Below are 20,709 nucleotides of genomic sequence, written 5' to 3'. Positions count from 1 at the left end.
AACAGAGTTGGGAGGGGGAGCCCTCTCACACAGAAAAGGAAAAAAACAGAAAAACAGTTTAAGGGGCAAAAAGGGGGAGATTCTGGGGGAAGAACCCCTTGCTTAGTGCAGCTGGGTTCCTCTAATTCTTATATCTTTCCCTTGGTTCAGACTGGGTCAAATTCCTTGGCCAAAGGAGAAATGTTCCATTGGCACAGCAGGCGAGAAGCGCCCTATCTGTTGACCCCATGGGATTATGGCTACCACTGGTTTTCTCCTGCCCTCCTTGTGACTGTTGAGTTTGGCTTTTGCCTGCTGCAGGCATGCTCAGGTGCCTGGACTTGGAGGGGTAAGAATAAGGAGAGGTGCCCTGAGTCATGCATGCCTGTGGCTGTCGAGGTGGAAGCATACATGCACCTCTAGGAAAAAATTGGTCTGATTTGCACCTTTGGTGACTGAGCCAAATGCTCATTTTACTTAGTAACATTGCCACAGCCTGTAGCAAAACTGTTAACATTATAAAGAAAGAGATAAGAGCCATTTTAAACCATGTGAGAGAGAGAAAAAAAAGAGACAAAGTCTAGGGGTTTTACCTGGCCCAGTTAGGGCGGTTTAAAACTCCATGAAGGGAGACAGAGCCTCTTACCCATAGGAAAGAGAGAAAGGTGGTGGAGTTTCAGAAGAGAGGAAACCTGACAGTTTCACATTCACTCACACCTTCCACAATCCTGGATGAGCCCCCAGTTGAAAAGGGAAAAGTTCCCTTGTCCCCTTTGCAGGGCATGTGATGGGAGTGTGGTTCACTTCTTCAGTGCCCAGCTGCTCAAACCTCTAGGGGAGCATACAGACAGGCAGGCTGTGGGGCTCTGACCCCACAGCAGTGTCTGTGGGTGAATGTTTAAAACTGAAGCCCCAATGGGCATGTGTTACAGAGTGCTCTTTTAGTTTAGCCATCTGTAGGCAGCTTGTGTTAGCTCAGTTAAGACTCCTGCCTTATCGCAAGGACAGAGGGCTTTCTGTATCCTGAGTTCTTGTCTTGGTGTACTTGAAGAATCAGATTACACGTGGGCTTAGAAAATGAGTGCAAGGTTTTATTGAGTGGAAGTAGCTCTTGGCAGATGGGAGAGCCAGAAGGGAGATGGTTTTCCCCCAGAGCCAGGCCGCTCAGAGGCCTGGGCTCTCCTCCACCTGCCCCAGCCAGACTCCACGTTGTTCTGCTGGTGGATGGCCTGCTTGCATGCTGGTGCCTGTCAGTGTGTTCCTCCTGATGTTCAGCCACCCATATGTTCCTCCACTAATGTGCTCTTCTCGATGTCCAGTTGCCTGTGTGTCTGCCTGCTAGGGTCTCGGGGGGTTTTATAGGCACAGGATGGGGATGTGGCAGGCCAGGGTGTTCTTGGGAAATGCAACATTTGGGCAGAGAAACAAAAATGCCTGTCTTCACATAGGTCCATGGGCACAGGCCCGAGGGTGGAACCCTAGCCAGGGACCATGCCCTCCTCCACACAGCACTTCCCTTCCCCTCAGCACTTCCCTTCCCCTCTTCCATATCATTTAAAGGGACCACACCCCTCCTGGCACTTCCATATCAATGTTATGAAATACATATAGATAATAAAATGGTTACTATAGTGAAGTAGATTAAAATATCTATCATCTCCTGTAGTAACTTTTTTGTGTGACAAGAACAGCTAAAATCTACTTATTTAACAAAAATCCCTAATACAATACAATTTTATTAACTTTAGTCTTTATGTTGTATATTAGATCTTTAAATTTTGCCTTTTTGTTTTCTTGACCATGTATTTTAAGAGCAGAAGTTCTAATTTTAATGAAGTTCAGTTTATCAGTTTTTGCAAATGATTAGTGCTTTTTATATCCTAAGAAATCTTTGCGTATCCCTCAGTTGTGAGGCTTTTCTGTTTTAGAGATTTTCTAGTTTTAGTTTTTATTTGAGTCTCTGACCATTTTGAATTAATTTTTGTGTATGGTATATGATAAGGCTTGAGGTTCGTATCTTTCAGTATGAATATCCGGTTGTTACAGCAGCATGTATTGGGAAGACTATCATTCTTCCTTGAATTAACTTAGCATCTTTGTCAAAAATCAGTTTACTATATATATATATGCAGGTCTATTTCTAGACTTTCTTCTGTTCCACTGATTTATATGTCTATTCTTAAGCAACTGTTGTTTTCTTTTAAGCCTTAACTTGTTCTTGATTTTAGTTTTAAAAAGAAATCATTTACCTTTTTATTTAAATTGCAAACTCTTCTGTAGGTAGCTCTCATACATATATGAGTATTTTTATGTTGATAGGTATAGATATACTGAATAACCAAATGTAATGTAGATGTTTTTGCCACTGTGATTTCTGCCAAAATCAACATCCTTTTATTCTCTACTCTCAACATAGAGTTTTGGCATTTCAACAGCAGTAGTAATTATATCTACAAATCCTTATGTGATGCTGTATCTCAGACCTTCTGGAAGTCCAAGTTGATTATGTCTGGGTTTTCACACTTGTCATTTCTCATAGCTGCTTTTTCCAAGATGTTAATTAATTAAGCATTTTTTCCTTTTGTACATCAAACTCTATGCTGTTCTCTATATTCTTTCTCCAAGCAATGACTTTAGACTCTCCCATGTCAAAACAAAATTTATTTTATAGTGTTCAAATTTCTCCGTTATTTCTTTGCCCCTTCCTTTAATCCCCTCTCAATATAATGAGTTTTCTTCTTATCACGGTTCTTGTTTTGTTTTTTACCCTTCTTATGTCAAAGAAGTTCAGAGCTATACTTCTGATTTTTTTTTTTACTTGCAATTAAAATTTTTTCAGGTAGTTTCACTTTCTAGAGGTATCTATTACTCAATTCCTACAGATTTCAAAATCATCTTTCTAAATCTGTTTTCTGAGACCATATGTCCCCTACTTAAGAAATGGGTCTCTATACTGAGCTTAGTCAAGAGAGGGATGTTAGGTCATTGTTTCATGGGGCTATTTTTGTTTTTGTTTTTCAGTCTATTGAGTTTTCTTCTCATAAAACAGCATATATTCCTTATTGTCAAAATTGCTCACAATCCCCACACTCAAAGGCCATCATCACAAATATTTTGGTGTGTATGCTATTTTTTAAAACTTTTTAAAAAATAATTTTTCAAATTTGAGTAGTGCTTTGGAAAGACACTCAATAAACACTTTTCAATAAGCGAATATGCGTTTTTCCAGTGAAATGTTTTGCTGGGCAACCTGCAGAAGGCCTGTTTGAAGCGGGCATGATAGTAGAATCAGGGCCATTTTGACTATGGACAAAGAGTAAAAAGGGAGCACATAAGTTGTACAGGGCCTAGCCTTTGTTGATTGCACCTTTCCTTAATATTCTATGGATATCAAGAGTATTACACTAATTATACTTAGCATATAGTAGAAAATCAATAAATGTTCATTTATTTTAGTTATTTATATATGCTTCATTCACACTTTTTTTCTTTTTCCTTCTTCTTGTTAGAAACCAAGAAATAACTTATTTAGTTTGAATATTTCCTTGATTTTTAGGCTATCATTTCTTAATATCAGGTGACATTAGCTGTCTCTAGTTCTTTGCATTATTCCATCAGAATGTCATGGTCAGATGAGGGAGTGTCCATGGCAGGTGTAACTAGGCAATAGTTAACACCCAGCCAAGAATGATGATATTTTTTAAAATTCTAAATTGTACATTAACTGTTGAATAAAGAACAATATGTATAAGGTATAAAGAATAATAACATAGTAAATACTAGCACACTTCCCTGTCAGCTCAAAAATATAACACTACAATTGCCCTAGTACCTACAGGTTTAGAAGACACCTATGTGCCTCATTCTCCTCTCCAGAGGAAACTTTTCATCCTGATAGCTTTCATGGCTATGTTTTCCCTTGTTATTTTACTGTATGTATTTGGACACCTGAATGTTGTTTTATTTCAACATGTTTTTAAGTTTTAGAAAATGGAATCATACTGAATATATGCTTAAGTACTTTTATTGCTCAGCCTTGTATTTGAGACTCATTCACATATGTAAGTGTTATTCATCTACTATATTTAGTTGGACTACCATTCAGCTATTTTACTGTTACACAGTATTCTATTGTGTGAATATTCCACAATTTATTCAACCATTTTTCTTTTAATGGACTTTTTAGATTGTTTTTAGCTTTTTACTATTAAAAATCAAGGCTATGAATATTATCGTGTAGGTCTCCTGGAAAGTATTACAAGAGTTTATTTTGTAAAGAAGATCTTAACCATTTTATGTCATGGATTCCTTCGGAATTTTTTTTTAATATTAGGGATTCTTCTCAAGTTAAGGTTTTTAAATGCATGCAATAAAATACATAGGATTATAAAGGAAACCAACTTTTGTATATATATGTAATGTAAAATACATATCTACATATTTTTAAAGACCTGATTTTTTAATTATTAGATTCAATAGATACAAAATTACATTTCAAGAAATATAGTCAGAAGAAACATAACATAGAGGAAAAGAAAAGAATCATAGAAACTGTACACATTGTTCACTGAAAGTTCTTGTATAACAATATAGAAGATTGTTATTATACACATAACTTTTTGTCTTTTCACATTGGAACTAAATAAAAAGTCAAGAGTGATATAGAAATTCCCTACATTAGGCGGGGCGCAGTGGCTCATGCCTGTAATCCCAGCACTTTGGGAGGCTGAGGCGAGTGGATCACCTGAGGTCAGGAGTTCAAGACTAGCCTGGCCAACATGGTGAAACCCCGTCTCAACTAAAAATGCAAAAAAATTAGCTGGGTGTGGTGGCAGGAACCTGTAATCCCAGCTACTTTGGAAGGCTGAGGCAGGAGAATCGCTTGAACCCAGGAGGTGGAGGTTGCAGTGGGCTGAGATCGCACCGTTGCACTCCAGCCTGGGTGACAAGTGCAAAACTCTGAAAAAAACAAAAAAAACCCTACATTAAATGACTGTGCATATTTTGATTAAATGTCAAGTATGTAAATATTTAAAATGTTAAATATGACAAATGACCTTGTTTCTTGTTAACTTATCTACTCTGCTGTAACGCTATTCACAAGGATAATGTATATGTAAATTGTTTCTAGGTTTTGTTTTGTTGTTAATAGAGATAGGTCTCACTGTGTTGCCCAGGCTGCAGTACAGTGGCATGATTATAGCTCACTATCACCTTGAACTCCTGGGCTTAAGTGATTCTCCTGCCTCAGCCTCCTGGGTAGCTAGAACTACAGGTGTACACCACCATGCCTGACTTTTTTTTTTTTTTTTTTTTTTTTTTTTTGGTAGAGACAGGGTCTCATCATGTTGCTAAGGCTGTTCTCAAACTACTGGCTTCAAGCAATTCTCTGGCCTTGGCCTCCCAAAGCACTAGGATTACAGGGACGACCCACCATGCCTGGCCTAGGTTTGGTTTACCGATGCTCATACCAGTCTCATAGAGGTGTGTTGATAGGAATGGAGGAAGGTATTTGAAAGCATTGTTAGACCTTGCCAGGGTGGGAGGACAGAAAGCCAGTGTGGAGGGAAGGGAGCTGCCACTGGCTTTAGGTTTGCTATAGCAGATTTGGTCCAGAGAGTCAGGATGCCTGGTATTACTGAGACGTTAGGAAACTTAACACAACTACTACAGCATCACAGCTATTCCCAGACCTTGAGGCTGTTAACTGCTGAATCTGGTCAACCCTTGTGAAAACTCATGCCTACTAAAGACTCCACAGCATTGTATTCTTACAGGAGGAAAAAAAGGGTTGGGAAGGGGGGGTTCTACTGAATTCATACCTCCAAAGTCTTACATGAGTGCAACATGGTGTAACCTAATCTCTAGCTGGAACCCTACTGGTAAGGAAGTCTGAGAATTATAGCTGTAGGCGTTTCTCTCCTCGTAAGATAAGAAAGACCACAAAAGGAGTGAGAATGGATGCTGAGTGCCAATAGTCAATATCTAGCACAGTACTCATTCTTCATAGTTTATTTGTATCTTCTGTTTTTATCTTAAGATTATCCAACATTTATTAGTCTTATTTGCCTTTTCAGAGGATCAACTTTGACTTTGTCTTCACTATCATGTTTGTTTTCTAATACCGTTAGTATTTTTTCATTCTACCTTAGGTTTATTTTTCTTTTTCTAACTTCTAGATATGCATACATAACTCATTTATTTTCAGTCTTTCTTTTGTAATATAACCATTTAGGTGCTGCATTTCCAGCATTCTACAATTTTTGATACATAAGATTTAATTATTAGCTCTACATATTTAATAATTTGCATTATGATTTCCCTTTGACACATGATGTATTTTGAAGTGTACTTTAAAGTGTCCAAAAATATGGGATTTTTTTGGTATCTGTTACTGATTTCTACCTGCACTGCAATTAGGGAGTGTGGCCTTTGTGACAGTAATCCTTTGGGATTTTATTGAAAATATTCTTATTGCCTAGTAGGTGGACAGTTTTTATAAATATTACCTATGTGTTTGAAAAAAAGTATATTTTCTAAATGTTGGCTACAGTATTCTATATACATCCATTAGATCAAATTTGTTAATTGTGTATTTGAAATGATCTGGTTTTCTCATCTCCCACTAAGATGGTGACTTTCTCTTTAAATTTTTTTTTTTTTTTTGAGATAGAGTCTCACCCTGTCGCCCAGGCTGGAGTGCAATAGCGCGATCTTGGCTTACTGCAACCTCCACCCACTGGGTTCAAACAGTTCTCCTGCCTCAGCCCCCCGAGTAGCTGGGATTACAGGCGCTTGCCACCACGCCTAGCTAATTTTTGTATTTTCAGTAGAGATGGGGTTTCACCATGTTGGCCAGGCTGGTCTCAAACTCCCGACTTTGTGATCCACCCACCTCAGCCTCCCAAAGTGTTGGGATTACAGGCATGATCCCAATGGGATTACACCGCGTCCGGCTGTCCTCTGTTTTTTCTTTTCTTTGCTTCTGGATCTCCAAATAGATGTGCTTGAGAATTACTATCCTACATATTTATGCTACCCTCCATATTTATGACATCTATTTTTATATTTCCCCACTCTTTATATCTTTGTGCTACTTTCCATTCCTCTAGATTCATCTTTCATTACGTATATATTCAAGTGTGTCTAATGTGCTATTAATCTCACCTATTTATTGAGTTAAATTTCAGAGGATGAAACTTTTATTTCTAAAAGTTCTGGTTGGTTTTCTAACTAATTTGTTCATTTCTTCTTTTTCTTTGAAAATATGATACATACTTATATTCTGTGCCAGATTTTTCTAGTGTCTAAAATCTTTCAGGTTCTGATTCTGCTTTCTATTATTTTTCCTATTAGTATCTTGTTTCATTTCATGTCTATGTCATATGACTCTTTATACCAAGCTCTTGCTCTTTTAGAACACCGATGCTTTTTATTTTTTAATTGACAAGGATTGTATATATTTATAATATACAACATGCTGTTTTGATATATGTATTCATTGTGGAATGGCTAAATCAAGCTAATTAACATATCCATTCCTCACAAAATTATTTTTTTGTGATGAGAACATTTAAAATCTACTCTTTTAACAATCTTCAGTGTAGTCATGTGCTCTGTGTCAAGGTTTTGGTCAACAACAGACCACATATATGATCGCATCCTATGATTATAATGGAGCTGAAAAATTCCTATCACCTAGTGATGTTGTGGCTCTACCGTCCTAGTGTGTTACTAGTTGTGCTGTACCTAGTGTGTACGCTAGTTATCTAGTGTGTCCTAGTTACACTGGCATAAACAAACCCGCTGCACTGCCAGTCATATAGAAGTCTAGCACATTTCATTATGCATAATACTTGATAATGATAGTAAACAACTGTTACTGGTTTGGGTACTTACTACTATATTCAAAAAAAGTTTAAAAGTAAAAACTCAAAAATAGAAAAAAGGAGAGAGAGGCAAGGAAAAAATAAAAATAAATAGGAAAAAAACCTATAGAATAATGATATAAAGAAGGAAAATATTTTTGTACAGCTGTACAATGTTTCTGTGTTTTGTCATTACAAAAGTGTTTAAAAAGTAAACAAAAAGTTTATGAAGTAAAAAAGGTACTTTCAGCTAAGTTTAATGATTAGCAAAAAGATTTTTTATATATTTAGTGTAGCCTAAGTGTACTGTATTTATAAAGTCTACATAAGTGTACAGTAATGTCCCAGGCCTTCACATTCACTTACTACTCATTCACTGACTCACCCAGAGCAACTTCCAGTCCTGCAGTCTTCATTCATGGTAAGTGCTCTACATGGTGTACCTTTTTTTTTTTATCTTTTGTACTGTATTTTTACTGCAACTTTTCTGTTTAGGTATACAAATACTTCCGGTTCTGTTACAGTTGCCTACAGTATTCATTACAGTCACATACATGCTATACAGTTTGTAGCCTAGGAACGGTAGGCTGTACCACATAGCCTAGGTGTGTGGTAGGCCATACCATGTAGGTTTGTGTACATATACTCTCTGATGTTTGCACGGTGATGAAATTGCCTAACGATGCATTTCTTAGAATGTATCCCCATTATTAAGCAAAGCATAATTGTATAGGGGAAGGTGTGCATAGGTTATATACAAATACTACACCATTTTATGTAAAGAACTTGAGCATCCTTGGATTTTGGTATCCTTGCGGGATAGGGGTCCTGCAACCAGTCCTCCCATGTGGACACCGAGGGACAACTGTCCTCAATTTGGGATTGTTAGATCACATAGGTAGTTGGATCCTGGCCCAAATCCATGTAGTGGTCACCTGTGGTTATAAATTCTTAGGGGAGACTTTTTTCCCACCATGGTAGTACCACAGTCAGATAAGTTTCTTTCCTGCTCCTTCTGCAGGGGCTGGTGTATTTCTTTTTTTTTTTTTTTTTTGAGACGGAGTCTCGCTCTGCCGCCCAGGCTGGAGTGCAGTGGCCGGATCTCAGCTCACTGCAAGCTCCGCCTCCCGGGTTCACGCCATTCTCCTGCCTCAGCCTCCCGAGTAGTTGGGACTACAGGCGCCCGCCACCGCGCCCGGCTAGTTTTTTGTATTTTTTAGTAGAGACGGGGTTTCACTGTGTTAGCCAGGATGGTCTCGATCTCCTGACCTCGTGATCCACCCGTCTCGGCCTCCCAAAGTGCTGGGATTACAGGCTTGAGCCACCGCGCCCGGCCTGGGCTGGTGTATTTCTTATTCAGAGATGCAGCTTTTTATTTTACATGAAAATCTTCCATTAGACTCTCTACCTGAGACAGGCCTTGCTTTTGTCTCCTGTCTGCTGTGCCACCATCAAAACCAGCGGAGGATGCCTCCATGTCCCCTGGAGAGGCAGAGGGCACAAACGGCCCAGGGCACAAACGGCCCAGGGCAGCCGCCTGCTCAGAATCCTCATAGTCTTACCCTGGCGTGCTATTTCCCTTTGTTTTGGGCCTCCGAGGATTCCTTTCCTTCATGCCAGCTCAGTGATGCATTTTAAAAGATAGTTTTTATATTTTATTGAACGTTTTACGTTGTTTTCTGTTGGTAGGTCATTGGGGTATTTTGTTTATAATGCTGCTAAAAATGGAAGTTTCATCTGGGTCTTTTTTGTGTTCTTGTTTTTTGGGTTGTGTTTCTATTTTTGTTTTTTCATATCTACAAGTAGAAACACTTCCTTCTCCTTTTCGGCTGCCCCCCATCAGTGCGCAGCAGGGGTAATGTGGTATGGGGGAAGCAGTGTGGGCTTTGGAATCAAACAGACCTGGATTTGACTCTACCACTTGCTAGCTGTGTTACCGGGCAACCACTTCACCATTCTGCATCTAAATTTTCCCTTCTGAAAATACAGATATTAATACCCACTATAGTACCCAGGAGGAAAAAGGTAATCAAACATTAGTTTTCTTTTCAGCAACACCATTTATTTCCCACCTTCCCCCACCTGCCACCCAACGAAATAGTTCAAGCCAAAGAAAAGATGCTTATATCTGAATATAAGAAGTAGACTGAATTCCTGTTCATTGATAATCCTAAATTATTCTTAGCAGACATTTAAAATATTAGATTTTAATGAGTAGGGTTTCCAGCCTGGAAACCTGGATTAGGGAAGCATATTTTTGTAGGGGACCTGAATTCAACCTTTGTAAAGTTAGGGGTTAGGAAGAACTGTATTAATTTGCTACTTCTCGGGTTTATTTGTATCATATTTCTAAGCATTCCTCTCCCAAAGAAATCATCTTTCTTCACACTATACACAAGGTGGTTATTGGCAGTTGAGGCATTAAGGGGATGCTAACACAAGGGAATGTTGATTCTAGCTCAAAGAAGGAGCTGGCTGAAAGAATCAATATCGTCCAAAGCAAATATATATTTTTGTACTTTATATATTTATTTAAATTCCAAGAAATACATTTAGAACATGCATAATTAGCTGAGGTTACAAAGTTGCCTTTTCAAAAGGCATATTTACCTAGAAAGGTTATGCATATTTCATAAAGAACAGACGATATAAAAGCACAGTCTACCCTTGGTGTGTTCAATGTGCTTTCCCAAGGAAAAGCATGCATTCCTTAAATTATCATTTAGTTTTAAAACAAAAAATGTTGCATTTAAGAAGTGTCTGCCACTTATTGTCATTTTAATAATTTATTACACACAGAGTTCCAAGGAAACTGATGTCTTTTGTTAACTTGCAAAAAACGCATAAATTTAAACCTGCTTGAACTTTATCATCACAATACCTTTAAAAATAAATTGCACGGGAAGAGAACTTTACTCATATTGTATAAGTAAATGTGCAAAAGCAGAGAGGGAATATCACAAAGGTGAGTAGAGCAATTTCTGCGTAGTTCACAATGAAATTTCTTACCTCTGTAATTTAGAGCTAGAACAGATTATGAAGACATAAATTTATTTGTTTTAAAGAATGAGGGATCAGAGAAGTGATAAATCATATGACTGATTAGTGTTAGAAACCAGACTTCTATTCCAACAATCTTTTAAATAAAGTCCATGAATTCTGAGACAGTGTAATAATTGATGTATCAGTGATGATGGCACCAATATTTACTGAGTACTTACTCTAAACCAAGCATTTGCTTAGCCCTTTACATATGTTGTTTAATTTTGGCAATCAGCCCATCCGGTAGGTAATGATAACCCCATTTTACAGATGAGGAAATTTTCACTTGTTGACAGTAACAGTTATTCAGTGATAGAGCTTCTTCAATAGCAAACATTTGTTTCATTTATCATGTATAAGTATTTTGCTGGAAACCAAGGGACCAAACAGAAAGAAGACATGGTTTTCTTCTTTCGGGGATTGATACATTAGATCCCTACAACCTAACATGTAAGATGAGTATGTTAAATGAGCAGTTTTTTTTGTTTGTTTGGTTTTGTTTTTTTTTTTTTTTTTTCTGAGACACAATCTTGCTCCGTCACCCGGGCTGGAGTGCAGTGGTGAGATCTCAGCTCACTGCAAGCTCTGCCTCCTGGACTCAAGGGATCCTTCCACCTCAACCTGAGTAGCTGGATCTACAGGGGGCTAATAGGGTATCACTTTGTTGCCCAAGCTAGTCTCAAACTCCTGGGCTCAAGTGATCCACCTGCCTTGGCCTCCCAATGTGCTGGGATTACAGACATGAGACACCATGCCTGACCGAGTAGCTTTCTTATGTTTTGACCACAGCACTTGTAAGAAATATGTTTATTCTGAAACATATACATACATAGATAAATATGTGCAAATTCATAGCTAAAACAAAAGTTTTATGAAATACCCTTACAGTGCTACTTTTTTACACATGCTACTTTCTATTCTAGTCCATTCTATTCTATTTCAATTTTTTAAAAAGCCAGTTGTGACTGGGTGCTGAGGCTCAAGCCTGTAATCCCAGCACTTTGGGAGGCCGAGGTGGGCAGATCACCTGAGGTCAGGAGTTCGAGACCAGCCTGGCCAACATGGTGAAACCCCATCTCTACGAAAAATACAAAAATTAGCCAGGCTTGGTGGTGCACGCCTGTAGTCCTAGCTACTCAGGAGGCTGAGGCAGGAGAATCACTTGAACCTGGGAAACAGAGGTTGCAGTGAATTGAGAGTATGCCACTGCACTCCAGCCTGGACAATAGAACGCGACTCTATCTCAAAAACAAAACAAAACCAAAAAACCCGTTTGTATTTATATGGATATATACATATATATTTAAATTGTGTGTGTGTATGTGTAAAACTCTAACTACTAATAGTCCTCCAAAGCTCCTTTAGCTATTTATTTTGTTATTTATCCCCATATTTTGTTTGGATTGCTAATTTTGCTTTATTAACTTGAGAAATTATCTATTGACTTCCAGTTGTGGTAGACGAGGATTTTGCTACCTTGCCCTGTGCCTTATTTCCCCACCTTCCATCCTCCTAGTGTAGTAATGCTCAAACTTTTTTAAATAAATGGTTTTATTACTATGACTTATAAATGTCATTTCTCACGGAGCCATGTAGTGTATTCTATTTTCTTTCTCTTTATCTCTTTTTAATTTTCTTTTGGAGATAATTACCATATTTTTCCACTTGCATAGTTTTCTACATTTCTGAATTTTTTATTTTATTTTTTCTTTTTTGAGACAGAGGCTTGCTCTGTCGCCCAGGCTGGAGTGCAGTGGCATGATCTCGGCTCACTGCAACCTCCACCTCCTGGGTTCAAGTGATTCTCCTGCCTCAGCCTCCCAAGTAGCTGGGATTACAGGTCTGTGCCACCACACCTGGCTAATTTTTGTATTTTTAGTACAGGTGGGATTTCACTGTGTTGGCCAGGCTGGTCTCAAACTCCTGACCTCAGGTGATCCACCTGCCTTGGCCTCCCAAAGTGCTGGGATTACAGGCATGAGCCACCATGCCTAGCCTGAATTTTTAAATTTCTTAATTTTTTTTTGCAGGTGCTCCATCAACAGCTATCACATGCCTAAATTAGTGTTTTGCCCCTCCAAAGTTTATTATATCAGATAATTTGCCCACTTGCCTTTATCATGGAGACCTCGTATCCAGAGCAGTCCACTCTCCTGCTCGGGCTTTGGTGCCCTGGGCCACTGCACAGCTGTCATCCTGGAACCTTCTCTCACTGCTCTCTTATGTTGCCTCTTCCATTTTCTGAATTCCATTTTTCTCTCGATTCAAGCCCTCATTTTGCTTCAACACATTTTCTAGAAAGTTCCAAAGAAAGAGAACATGGGAGAAATATTTTCTAAGTACATGCATGTCTTAAAAGGCCTTTCATTTACTCTCAACACTTGACTGATAAATTGGGCACAGATGTATAGATTGGAAATATTTCCCTCTCAGGATTTTGAAGATGTTACTCCTTGTCTCCCAGTGTTGCTGTTGAAAAAAATCAGATTCTTATTTCTTCATAACCTGTTTTTAAAAATCATAGCAAATCTTTTTTAAGTTCTTCCAATGTGCCAAACACTGTTCTAACCATTCTGCATTATTTAACATTCACATCACATCTCTGTCTTGAACAGGGAGGAGACTGAGACATGGAGAGGTTAAGTAACATGGAAGTAGGGGTGGGCTGTTGACTGGATGCTTTACATTAATGGACATGGGGACTGGCCATTTAACTGGGGGCCTCCAAAGGTGAGCATCTACTCTCCTCTCTTCCTGACTGTTCTCAGAACAAAATATGAATCTGGAGGAATACTCTGGTTAGGTATGCAGACTCTCAGTTACCCCCGATTCTCAGCTAGTACTTCATAGTTTCTAGTGTCTTTGAGTCCTGAGTCTCTAACACTGTTTCTCCAGAAAACATCCTTCTATTTTCCTACATGGAGAGGACAGTTTGCAGAAATGGTGAATGTGGAGCTAGCTCTACACACAGACATTTAAGTAATCTTTTGGCCTTAGCCTTGCTTTCAGCCTCTGCACCATCTGGTACTTCCAAGTCCAAACTTTTCGTGGATTCTACAGGACACACTGACTTCTTTTCTCATGTGTCCCTCTCAGTAGATATTCTAAGTTGTAGCTCATGTGGCCCTGGCCAGTGAGTTACCATTAACCCAACTGTTTACATTTTTTTAAATTATGAAATATAAACATACAGGAAGTAATAGGAAATAAGATAACCATGTATTTACCACTCAGCTTTATCAATGATCTGAAGCAAATATTTCAAAATAAATAAAAATGCATCATATATATGGTTGATAACTCCCGTGTATCCCTTCTTGAGCTCATTTCATCCCTCCCTAACAGTTATCAGCCTTCTAAATGGGCATCTATTCTTGCCATTATATTATTTATTATACTGTTGCTACAAATGTATATATCTATAAATAACATAGTTTTATACTTATAAACTTTATTGAAATGATATGCATAGTCTTCCACTTTTTTCATTCAACTTGTGCTTTTGAGATATATTCGTGTTGATTTATATAGTTCATTTTTCATTTATTTTAGCTTCTACATAGTGTTCAGTTGTGTGACTTAACAGTGAATTTAGCCATTCTGTGTCAACAGATACAATTTTTTGCTCTTAGACATGTAGTGAATATTCTTGCACATCTCTCAGTATGCTTTTATAAGAATTTCTCTGTATGGTTTCCATAAGTACACCAAGATACTGGTCTTCTCAGTCCTTGGGGTAGCAACAGGGAGACCTAGAGTCAGCAGAGCCCCTGAGCTAGTATCCTTTGACCATGAACAATTTTATTTTTCCCCAGTGGCACAGAAAAAAAAAAACCAAAACATTATTTCTATGTAGGAATGCTGAATTAAGGAGATGCACATCTTCAAATTTAATAGATATTACCAAATTGTTCTCCAAAGTAGTTGTACCAGTTTATGTTCTCATAATGTAAAGTTCTTTTTTTACTAAAACAAGGTACTGTAGTGATGGTTAAGAACACTGGCTTTAGTGTTGGACTCAGTGAATTTGAACCAGACTCCACCTGTAAGCTGTGTGATCATGGGCAGGTTTCTTGGACTTTGCCTTAGTTTCTTTGTTTGTTTGTTTGTTTGAAGAAGGTTGGTTTTATTTTCTGGCAGAATCTTTTAAAATATAAAACAGATAAAACACATTTCAACCCTGCAATCTGCCAGCAAGTTTTTTATATGTCAGAGGATTAGTGGAACATATGCGCTCTGTGACAGCTACATAGCCACTTAACCTCTCCGACTCAATTTCTTCAAATGAACATTAGGAATAGTAAGCCTACCTACTTCCTGAGAATGTGGCAAGGAATAAAAAATCAACTAAATAGGCAATAAAATGGGTTGTGTTCCAATAAAACTTTATTTACAAAACAGGTGGCAGATTGAATTTGGCCCATGGGCTGTAGTTTGCCAACCTTAGTCTAGAAAAATCATTCAGGGCAGATATTATATAAGAAATTACTAAATGATGTATGTATCATATATAAATTTGTGTATATAAGTATATATTTAACACATTGTTAATATGTAAACATGTAATATTATAATATAGAATATAAATTTATTCATTTATTTTTCTTGCTAATCCCAGGGAAATTAGCTACCCTCATTCTTTTAAAAACAATTGTTTCTTCCTGTATATATTACTTATTCGATCAGCAAATGTAGTTATTAAACCTCCATATACTTCAGTAATTTTGAGTTTACTATATAACTTGTTCTATTTATAGATAGCCAATTTTTTTTAAGTTCTGCTTTTGGTCTTTTTTTCTTTAACCTAACACTCTACTCTCTGAAGCAACATACTAGAAACCTAGTGTCTCCTGACATAACCTTTGTCTCAGGTTCACTTCTCCCACCCACCTTGCCCGGGACAAACAATTCTTATTCTCATAGGAATCTCCTATATGACACTGTCTCCAGCTGATTTGCATTCCATCAATCAGATGTTGTCTACTTTTTAGGTTAGTCACTTTGCTAGGTACTGAAGACGCAGATATGAACCAGTTTCTCTGAAAATAGGGCATCCAAAACAGAGTCTAGATGTGGCCTGGCTCACTGGGGGTCTTATGGGATGACTCTCTGTCTCTCAGTCTGTGCATTTTGCTTTCAGTGATGGAACTTGACATCATGCTGCCTTTTTGCCTTTCCTTTCATCCCCCTAAACCAAAGTTTTTATTATTTCAAAGTAAGTTTGGCAAATATTAGGCCCCATATTTTCCTCAAATGAGAATAGCTAGGCTCAGAGTGGTAAGAAACCTACCCAAAGGCAGAACTGAGAATCAAATCCAGATTTTATAACTTCCAAGTCCAGGATTCTTTCTAATATTTCATGCTTCCTCCATACCCAAAACAGATTGTCCTGGTAAAACTTTATATGATTCCAAAACAGTCTCTACCGGTGAAACACTAATGAAGAACTGACCACATGCAAAAGACAATAGGGCTTAAAGTACAACCTCTGACAGATGTCCAAAGCATGTAAAGTTCATGCATTTGGAATAGGTACATGTCTTCCTACGTTTGGACAAGCCACTCTCCTTCCTGGTAAAGGTGTTAGAGCTAAAATGATAGCACGCAGCAGTTTAGGTCCCCAGGCAAATGCCTCACCCCCACGGCCTACTTGCCAGGTTAGTGAAAGGTCTGTTGGCCTAGACCCTAGACCTGGGGTTGGCTTCCTCCTGCACATACCAGGTGTTCCCAATACTTGAGGGGCCACAAATAGTAATAAGAATAAAACTGTTAAAATAGACTAATAACGGACATTTATTGAAAGTTTATTGTGTGCCAGGTACTGAATTATTTAGTATATTATTTAATCCTCACAACATTCTTACGAGGTAGGTACCATTTTAATGTTCATTTGGATAAACAGAGTCAGAAAGGTTGAGTAACTTGCCTACAGTCAGCTAGTAGACAATAGAGAAGGGCCGTAAAGAAGTGCTTTTAACCACTGTGCTATACTTGCCAACTTGTCCAAAACCAGTGAACATTATCCTTTCTAGTCCCAGATTTCTTTCACTGCTTCAGGGATTTGAAAATTAGAAAGTCTCCCTACTCTAGGTGGATCAAAGAAAAAAATCATTTATCTGGTCCCAAAATTCAAAGCATCACAAAAGTCTTTATATTCCTGATATTCTAGAAAATATTTATATATAACACCTTCATGTTTGAATAGTCTTTTAAACTATTTCCATTTTATGGATATATCTATGTATCTATAACTACATAGATGAGCCATTTCTAAATGCATTTACCTTCTAGTTATTGGTCTTACTACTGAACTGAAATTTTCCTTGGCAAGTCACAAATGGCCTTATAGTTAGTAAATGAATGGTCAGTTTTCCATCTTTATTTTATTTGATATACCTGCAGCAGGAGACTGTTAAATAATTCCTTATTTTAATTTTTATTTCCTTCTTCATAATATCGTCCTTTTTCACAGGTTTATCACATAGAAAAAGTCTTTTGGAAACAGTACAATGCTATTAAAATATCAAAATTATTATGGCTATTAGGCTAGAATGAGATCTATATGAAAAGTTCAAGAAAAATTTTAGTACCTGTAAACATACATGCTGTTTTTTTTCTTGTGAAATGGAGATATTCTTGTCCACTAAGTATTTCTTCTTTTCAAGCATGGTTCTTGACTTAGACATATGCGGTTCCTTCCAGAAGCCAGTGGTTTAGGCTTGTGGCCATGTTTCATGGGCTAGGAATGTCCAGGCAGCAGGAGTAATCTCTGGTGTTCTTTTCTAGGTATTTACCTTGCTGTGGATTGCTGACTGGATGGTCCATCACTTCTGGAGGAAAGGAAAGGACCCGGATAGTTTCTCTATCCCCTACCTAACAGCATTGGGTGATCTGCTCGGGACAGCTCTGTTAGCCTTAAGTTTTCATTTTCTTTGGCTTATTGGAGATCGAGATGGAGATGTTGGAGACTAATAAATTCTACAAACTGCTCTCAAGTTACCAATGAAGAAAATACACGACAACCACTTATGGCTCTTTTTCAAAACTCTTAAATCAGTGGTTTGACTTTTGCCAGGGTAATCTTCAGTTGGCCCTGATTCAATTAAATGGCCTTAATTTTTTTTTAAGGAATTTGTGTCAAAACCAGAATGAAGAGTATTTGTGCTGCTTTTCATAGAATAAATAATTTGACATAGACATAGATATAAGCTCCAGCTCTGAAATTAATTAGGGAAGAATATAGGATGTTTATAGTGAATAATTTTAAAACCACAAACATAGCAGAAATGTACTGTATTATTTAATTTGTAATGCAGGATTAGAAGAAGCAGAGCTCTAGTTTAGCCTTTCTTGTCTCACAGATGTGCTGTATCCCAGGCATACTATAAAGCGAAGGGTGCCCAACCAAGCTTTGAATCGTATTAACAATGCCCACCACTATGCTAACTGAGGATAAATTTACCAATTGCTCATATTTAAACTGACCTAAATATGTTTTGCTGAGCATAAGATAAACTCACTTTTACCTCCATCTAAAATTACCCTGTGCTGATGCCAATTCAATTTCATTTCTGCAAGTTCTTGTCAGGCTAACCTTTAAACATCGAGTGATCTTGAGAGATTGTTAATGAGAGCAGTGGGTTATTTTTTGATCGTTGATTTGTTGGAAAAATGTTGAAGTGTTTTAAAAAATGTAATCTTCAAAAACAGAAGATAACCTGAGATGCATTTGTAGAGACAAGACGGTATGAGAAATTGTGTGTGTGTGTGTGTGTGTGTGTGTGTGTGTGTGTGTGTGTGTGTGTGAGAGAGAGAGAGAGAGAGAGAGAGAGAGACTTTTGATGAAGAACTAAATCTTGGATTGCTGATAGCAAAGGTCATAGTGCTGTTGGAATATCAGCAATATAGTTATTCTTAAACACATTTTATTGACATGGTTTTGTCATTTGGTCCAAAAATTTTGCTACTGACCGGAATTTACTATTTGTTACCTATATTCTTTTCTTTTCTTTTCTTTTTTTTTGAGACAGAGTCTTGCTCTGTCACCCAGGCTGGAATGCAGTGGTGTGATCTTGGCTCACTGCAACCTCCGCCTCCTGGGTTCAAGTGATTCTCCTGCCTCAGCCTCCTGAGTAGCTGGGATTACAGGAATGTGCCACCACGCCCAGCTAATTTGTTACCTACACTGTAATTAATAATTTCTTATTTTAAAAAGTGGTACTATTTAATATAATCAAGATAGGAGATTTAAAATGAGCAAGTGATTCATTTGCTCTTTTAAAGAAGCCCATGACTTACCCTTTTAAAAAAGAAGTTGGTGGGTTACCTCAATTATTGTTCATGCTTAAACATCCATTTGTACAGGCTTATTTCTACATGGGACCTTATCATATATACTATATTTCTCAAATATTTTTTCTAAAACTCTGGCCTATATTCTAAACACTTGACCAACACCTTAGTTATTGAATAGGTAACCGTTTTTAAAGCACGTGTAGTTCATTTTTTAAAATTCAATCTCAAGACCGTTAGATATTTAATAATTTAAGCTGATAAGGGCATAAAAATGCACATTAACTTTGATCATCATGATTTAAGTTGTAACTTTGTGTTATACAAATATTAGGTTGTTTATAAATATATTGGGAAAAGTATTCTTGTTAAGCTCTTTTAAATGAGGGTACTGTAGTTTAGAGTTATATATTTTTGCTTATTTTTAAACTTTATTCCATTCTGCCTTATAATGAAACTTTTAAGGCAGAGAACTGAACTAATTATAGAATTTCTCCTTTGGAGAGTTGTAATGTCACATAGTGAACATTCTTATAAAAGAAAGAATAAGTTTAAGTTGATGAATATTTAGCTGCAAAGATTTTTTACTTAAAAAAAATCCATGAATAATATCTTTGATTTTATTGTAAAGCATTTGTAAATTATTTACATTTTGACTGTATGATTCATAAACATTTACGTTTCCCAATGATTTCTATTTTGATTTTTAAAAAATATACAGGGCAAGCTACGTTTGAAAAGCATTAATCAACAACTTTATTGTATTACACATTCCAGTACACATTCCAGCACACAATATCATTTAATACTCACAGTAGTACCTGTGAAATATGTCAGATGGATGTTCCTATGTCTATTTTACAGCAGAGGAAACCGACATTCAGAGAACTTGCATTTCTAAGATTGTACCACTGCAAAATGACCAAATTGTGAAGTCCCTAACATCCAGGTTTTCATAATGCCAGTACTCTTTCTATGACACGTTTATGACCCTCCAGATATACCAGGACTACCTAACTACTTCACCGAGAGGAAGCCAACTGGAAAAACAGAATTTTTACAAGTACAATAGAGTATTACTACATCTTTTCAATTTCAGACAAAGAAATCTCCATTTATTATATCCTGATGGTGAGTATTGCCAGGTCGAAATTATTCATAGTCCTAAGACAAGGAAAATATAGGTAAATGAAAATATTGAAATAAAGAACAATGCCTTAATTTGTAAAATCTATCATTGCTACCACCCTGCCCAGGTCTGGCCATTTGCCATAAATGCTGTTAAATAAATATAATGACTGACAGAGTTCTGTCTCCTTTCTCTTTTGCTACCCAACCTTGGTGAGAGCAACCAAATGCCTAAAAGGCATGTAATAGAAGAAAAAAAATTAGTTACCAATTCACTGATTATAAAAGGGATGTAGATTCCTTTAAATTATGACTGACCTTTTGAAAGCCTTCACACAAGTAAGCAACAGATAAAATGACTCATTTACCCACAACAGTCATCTAGTATTAGTCTTAAGTA

At 37.3% G+C, this 20,709-nt stretch overlaps 1 protein-coding gene across 7 annotated transcripts in view; it reads left to right on the top strand.

The window, feature by feature from the left end:
- Positions 1–20,485, top strand: part of SLC41A2 (solute carrier family 41 member 2) — a 144,995-nt gene extending 124,510 nt beyond the window's left edge. For all 7 annotated transcript variants that reach the window (XM_015152658.3, XM_015152651.3, XM_077954832.1 and 4 more), the window contains one exon: positions 17,676–20,485. In XM_015152658.3, the coding sequence (XP_015008144.1) occupies positions 17,676–17,861 (186 nt within the window). In that variant the 3' untranslated portion in view covers positions 17,862–20,485. The remainder of the gene's footprint in view (positions 1–17,675) is intronic.
- Positions 20,486–20,709: the final 224 nt, after the last annotated feature.

This window comes from Macaca mulatta, chromosome 11 (genome assembly GCF_049350105.2).
Source record: "Macaca mulatta isolate MMU2019108-1 chromosome 11, T2T-MMU8v2.0, whole genome shotgun sequence".
Lineage (NCBI taxonomy): Eukaryota > Metazoa > Chordata > Mammalia > Primates > Cercopithecidae > Macaca > Macaca mulatta.
Note: the sequence above shows the minus strand (reverse complement) of the source record. Positions and strands in the feature narration are given on the sequence as shown.